At 36.6% G+C, this 6,742-nt stretch overlaps 1 protein-coding gene across 1 annotated transcript; it reads left to right on the forward strand.

Annotated features, from left to right (window-relative positions):
• The first annotated feature begins 5,485 nt into the window (after window positions 1–5,485).
• Window positions 5,486–6,481, forward strand: LOC113237545 (ribosome maturation protein SBDS). Its single transcript, XM_026474089.1, has 2 exons — window positions 5,486–5,726; window positions 5,810–6,481. Exons 1-2 carry the CDS (start codon window positions 5,596–5,598, stop codon window positions 6,432–6,434), a joined length of 756 nt encoding a protein of 251 aa, XP_026329874.1. The 5' UTR covers window positions 5,486–5,595; the 3' UTR covers window positions 6,435–6,481.
• Window positions 6,482–6,742: the final 261 nt, after the last annotated feature.

The following is a 6,742-nucleotide window of genomic DNA, read 5'->3' on the forward strand; positions in this document are numbered from 1 at the left end:
TTGAAGGTCGGATTCAGTTAATGGTATGAAACTATTTAGCAAAGTTGTTTTAGTACAAACTACGTTATTTATGGAAATTTCGCCATGAACAGTTTCGATCAGCTGATGTCATTTAACGAAAATAAATAGTCACATCACATCTCTATTGAGTATCATAATACAACCAAATTACGTAACTTGAAAAAATTGTGAAATTCAGGCATGTTATTGTAAATGATAAAGTACTTAATGCCATATTCTTATTACTATGTTATAATTTACTAAATTTATTATTATTTTATTCATGTAATATGCGTGTGAACATTTAATGAAAAATAAATATTATCGATTACTTTGCCAAAATACACTAGTTCATAATAAAACTATTATTTAAAACTTAGTACATAATAACGTAATATGGTTTCGTTAACTTCATATCTTCAAACATACAAAATACACAAATTTCCATTTAATATCCATTAATAAAACTAATGTCCTCTAAAAAACACATATTTAAAGTTATCTCTGTTTCTTTTTACCATACGCATTCATCTATTGTATTTTAATGAATGAAATTTGTCTCTTTCTATCCGTCGGTACTGTTCTAACGCATGGCGGAATCAGTCGGTATGTTTCTTCTAACGCATGACGCAATATGACGCAATTATCCGACTAATACTTCGCACCCTTACAATGAAAGCGACCCAAATCAAAAAATTAAAAAATGAGTTTATACCGTAAAACCATCTTAAAAAAATATTTTGTTACATTAGTCACACTGTGGTGAAGATGAAATTGTGCAATTAAAGCTCGAATAGCACTGATTCATAAAGGTCCCTTTCATTTTGTTCTTTCAGTTTAAAAATTCTACTCCCGCGTCGAAATATTAACGCCGCATTTATTGTTGAATCTGCATTTGCAAAGACAACACGCTGCCACTGACGGATTAGCATTTGAGCCATTTTCGTTCCGAAAATCATATTCAAAAATCACTAGTAGCAGTAGAGCTCCTTGTGAGTTCGTCCAGGGTAGTACTGCCACATTACCGTGTTACAGTTTTGAAGGGTAAGGGTGCTGGTGAAATTACAGGCACATGGGACTTGTCAACTATGTCTCAGAGAGATGGACGCCGTAGCAGTAGCCTTCGAGCGGCAGTGCTACTGTTATGGACAGGCGTGACGCTTTCCACCGGGTACACGACTTGTTCGACACGTCGCTTAATATTTAAAAAAAAAAAATTTTTTTAGTAACTTACTTTTTAAAGGGACTTACTTTTTTGTTTCGTGGACTTTCTTCTTTTTTAATTGTGAAACAGGGACCACAAAACAATATCAAGGGTTATGACATCTTGCTTAGCTGATGAACATTAAAAAGACTTAATTCTTAATACGTTAAATGATAACAAAAAATCGTTAAAAAAAAGACCTATTGGCGACTAGTTTTTGTAAATTATGTTTTTAAATTGTTGAACATTAAAATGATCAGAAACAATTTTCAGTTGTAAAGTTCCATTTTTCCTCATTATTTTCAAAGACTAATAAGGCCATCACCTTTAGTACTTCAAGAGTAGGTAATAAATAAAATAATATGAAAATATGAAAAAACTTGAAATCTTATTTTCTTTTTTATTCCCAAAAAGTTGAAATTTTGTATTGGGACACTTTCATCGTAAAGGTGCAACCTGAAGGTCGGTAAACGTCAAGAAATTAGTTTTGATCGTTGACCACGAATTAATTATTGTAATTTTAATTTAATTTAATTTTTTTTTTATGATTGATTTAGTGTCTGTTTAAGTATATCTAAATGTTTTAAAATGAATGTTGAGCACAGTAATAATTGGGCACAGATATGCCTGTTGTATTAATTTTTAAGTGTTTTTATTTTCCTCACTTTCTGTGTCTGATGTCTGTACATTGTGCCATAAATAAAAAATAAAAAATAAAAATAAAATAAATTTTCATCACTTGCTTGGAAATGAAAATATCGTGAGAAAACTTGGATTTCGGAGATAATTGCCGAAATCTTCAAAGATGCGAGAATGTCAAGTTTCCAACCAGTACTTACTATGCAAGTGCAGTGGACTAAACCTTGTGCAAAAAATAGTACTTTACTAACTTACATACGTCTATTGCTGAGCGCACGTTTCTAACAACAGGCTTACGCTTAATTTGACTTATCTACACACGACAACTTTCTGGGTATGGGTTTATTACATGGTGAAATTGAAATAATTAATATCCGTTGAACCTATTAAGGTTCTTACTTCCTAATAATATCTACTCATCTAAAGAAATATTTTAGAATAGTTTAAATTAGCAATAGTGTAAAACCATAAAAAATCTTACCTAAATAAACAAAGTATCAAGATTAGTCGCCTTGCGTACGCGATACGTAATCGTAGCGAAGTCGCAAGCCTTTGGCGGCAACTTTGGCGGCAAAAATATCACCTTTGATTTTCGCCGCCAGCATTTGATTTTATACATGGTGATGTGGATTAGTGGTTAATGTTAGACTCGTTTCGGAGGTCGTGGATTCGATTCTCATAGTTGACTGGCTCTATGGGGTAGTTGTTAGAGTGTTAGGTTTTCTTTGCGGATGTCGTAGATTTGATTCCCATAGTCGACTGCCTCCATAGTCTAGTGGTTAGAGCGTTAGGCTTTCTTTTCGGAAGTCGTGGATTTGATTCCCATAGTCGACTGCCTCTATGGTGTAGTGGTTAGAGTGTTAGGCTTTCGTTTCGGCGGTTGTGGATTTGATTCCCATAGTCGACTGCCTCCATGGTGTAGTGGTTAGAGTGTTAGGCTTTCGTTTCGGAGGTCGTGGATTTGATTCCTATAGTCGACTGCCTCCATGGTGTAGTGGTTAGTGTGTTAGGCTTTCGTTTCGGACGTCGTGAGTTTCCGATGGGTGACTGCCTCCTTAGTGCAGTATATCCGTAATCACTCAGTCAGTTCTTGCATTATGTGGAAGTGGTACGGGTGATGGTCAGAGCTTGTTTACAAACAAAGGCGTATGCAGTGCAACGTTGAAGGTCGTAGACGTAGGATATAGGTATTCGTTTAATGTGTATGTAATGATGTAATTTGTATCAGGAGAAGGGTCTTATTTCAAAAGGATGGTAATAATTTTAATTTCACCCTGTAGGTACATTATGAAAACGTTACCCTATATTCCAAAATTTGCGTTTCAGTCGGCGTCCTTTGATGTGCCGCCGCTGAGGCAGAGGTGCTATTTTTTAATTTTTTGTAACAGTCTGTAATTGCCGTTTGCGTTGTGAGGACTAAATAGGTGTCATCGTTTTGTTTGTGTCTTGTTTTTGTGTTTATTTAAACTATGTCACGCTTAAGCAATAGTGATTACTAAGAGATGATGTTGTGCGTAGGCGCAGCCGATGGGAGCTTGCGCCAGCCTCGCCAAATTTATTGGGCAAAGTTTATTGATGGCGTCCCAGAAAATCGACGTCGACCATTTCCTGCTGTGGAATGCTTCAGGAAGATGGTTATGAGACTTCATAATAGTGGATCGTTCCGTGGTTCCAGTTCTGAAGGCCGGCCGAGTTCACGAGACCCAGAATTCGAGGCAGATGTTTTGGAACATTTTCTCGGCAATCCAAAGACAAGTACTCGTCGTGCTGCGGCAGCCTTTGGTGGTGTGAACCATATGAGTGTGTGGCGTGTGCTACGGGATGATGGCCAGCACCCATACCATTTTCAAAGAACGCAGAAGCTGTTACAAGCGGACTATGATCTACGTTTGGCATTTTGCCGCTGGTACCGCGACCAGGTTGGGAGGTCTCCCGACTTCGCTTCGTCGGTACTGTGGACAGACGAGGCGTCATTTACGCGTGCGGGCATTATCAATATGCATAATGAACATTTTTGGACTCATTTGAATCCCCGCGTATCAAGGGAATCAAATTTTCAACACCAGTGGCGGATTAACGTGTGGGCTGGTATAATAGGTTGTGCCGTCATCGGTCCAGTGTTTTTGCCGGCAAGTCTGAATGGGGCCAATTATTTAAGATTCCTAACAGAAGACTTGGGTGACGTTCTGATGGCCCTGCCAGTGACACAATACGTGAGACTCGTGATGGAACACGGGATGACTTTCTAGCACGATGGAGCACCCGCACATTTTGCTCGAAATGTACGTTCCCATCTGAACGACCGTCTCCCGCAGTGGATTGGGCGGGGAGGTCCTGTACCCTGGCCAGCGTGGTCCCCAGACTTGACACCGCTCGATTTTTTTTGTGGGGTCATATAAAAATATTGTTTATGCGGAGTCCTGTGAAAGCGCAGAAGAAATGAGGCAGCGGATCGAAATGGCGTTTAGTCAAATCACTCGGCAGATGCTTCAAAGAGTAGAGCAGTCTCTGTACCGACGCACGGAAATATGCATATTGCATGGAGGTCGGCATTTTGAACCTTACCTGTAAATGTGTGAAATGTGCCAGCAGTGCGTGTAGTGATTGTACTTATTATTCAAAATTATCGTAAACAAGTCAATATTTCGTACATTGTACAACAGTGAATTACAATTCGTAGGAAATTCATTAAAACGTGTATGAATTGCACAGTAGGTAAGTACCAATTAAAAAAGTATCCACTATTGTAAAATTGTCGTAAATAAATGTATTAATACAAAATTATGTAGAATGTGTATACGATGAAGGCGTGCGTAACTACGGGCTTAATAAGTAAATAAATATCCTTTAAATTGTATGTAAATAAGTACGTACCTAGGTATGGTATAAAATAATATTGTTAGAAATAATTCGATTTTTCTAGGTATTTAAAGATTTGTTACTTAATATTAACGTGTTATCAACATATTCAAATCATGTTTTTACAGTGGCATTTCAATTGTAGTCAGCTGTTCTTTCGCCCCGCTTGCGGCCGCCCAGGTTTCATTAATGAATTTGTGAAGTCGTAGTAACGTAACTAGCAATAGAGTTGTGACGCAGTGGTTGTTTCGGACAATCACTATTTATACAAACATAATTAAAGTTATATCAACATTAAAAGTCACTTATTTTTATTTGATATTTTGCACAGAGGGTCTAGATCAAGTATAGGTTTGGCTCCTTTAATATGACTACACCTTGCGGTTACACCCTGTATAGTACTGTCAGTCGAACAAACGAAGACTGTTGCGCTCAACAAACGAAGATTGATGCTCTGTATGCAATTTTAGCAACGCCCTATAGGTGCGGACACTTTTTAGCGTGAACCCGACGTCCATTTGTGAGTAGGTCAATGTCACAGAACACTATACTCATGTAGTCAATAGTAAAATTTATTGTACGAATGTAACTAAAATAATTAATAGTATGAAAAACCGTTAAAATAAATTCCAATGGACCGAAGAGTATGTACGTAACATTACATTTATCCAATGGAATCGTATGTCTATGAATGGAATGGATTCTCAAATATAGAGTGTATGATCTATGGACTGGACCTGCCTATCGTAGTGCTTAAATTCTCTTTGCTGCCTAGTGGCTGCCTATGTTTGTCTTTGGCTCAAATCCATTTCTGTTGTTTAATTTTCTCAGAAGAAAATCTTGTTTAAAGATTAAATATAAACTTTATTCTATGAAAGTATCCACGAATCAACATGTCTAAAATATTCACACCTACTAACCAAATACGTTTAACAAACGTTGCTATCGTAAGATTGAAAAAAGGTGGAAAACGATTTGAAATAGCATGTTACAGAAATAAAGTTTTGTCATGGAGAAACAAATTGTAAGTCGTAAATAGTTACTATTCGCATCAAATAGCCTGTACAACGAAGTTTTCGTCTTTATCATGTTATTTACACGTTACAGGGAAAAAGATATTGACGAGGTTTTACAAACACACACAGTGTTCACAAATGTGTCGAAGGGTCAAGTTGCCAAAAAAGAAGATTTAGTTAAAGTATTTGGAAAAGATGACCAAACCGAGATATGCAAGGAAATATTGGAAAAGGGCGAACTTCAAGTGTCCGACAAGGAACGACATTCACAGATTGATTCCTTATTTAAAGACATTGCAACCACTGTGTCAGACAAATGTGTCAACCCTGAGACAAAGCGACCATATCCTGTTTCAATTATAGAAAAAGCTATGAAAGACATTCATTTCTCTGTCAATGTTAATAAAAGTGCTAAACAGCAAGCTCTTGATGTAATACAGTTGTTGAAAAAAGAAATACCTTTAGAAAGAGCACAGATGAGAGTAAGGATCGTCCTTAGTGGAAAAGATGCTAAAAAAACAAGGGAAAAAGTGGTTAAATTGACTATGAGCATTGAAGAGGAAAATTGGGAGTCAGGAACAGCTAACATCATTTGCTTGATAGACCCCGGCAGCTTTAGAAATTTAGATGACATGATCAGAACAGAAACAAAAGGAAGTGGACAGTTTGAATTATTAAACCTGAAGGAAATGGTAGAAGGCGAACAGGTTCTTTAAGTAACAATTGTACCTGTCTTATTGTTTAACTTTAAAATTAAAATGTTTTGTGAAATAACAATTTTTTATTTGTCTCTGGCTTTGTTGTCAAGTGACTAAACATTTCGTTGGACTTTGCTTTTATGAATCTTTTGTTATTATTTTACAACGTTTCTATAGCTAATAGAATAACCTCTAAAATTTTCAAGTGTTACACATTGAACTATTATTAATTCACTTCATTGTGAAAGGGCAATGACTTCAATACTAAGTAAGTATAGACCATAGACAATTAGTCATTCACAAAAACCGTAAACCACAATGTGAAA

The sequence above is a fragment of the Hyposmocoma kahamanoa genome, unplaced genomic scaffold (genome assembly GCF_003589595.1).
Source record: "Hyposmocoma kahamanoa isolate Upper Pololo Valley unplaced genomic scaffold, ASM358959v1 93, whole genome shotgun sequence".
NCBI classification, from domain to species: domain Eukaryota; kingdom Metazoa; phylum Arthropoda; class Insecta; order Lepidoptera; family Cosmopterigidae; genus Hyposmocoma; species Hyposmocoma kahamanoa.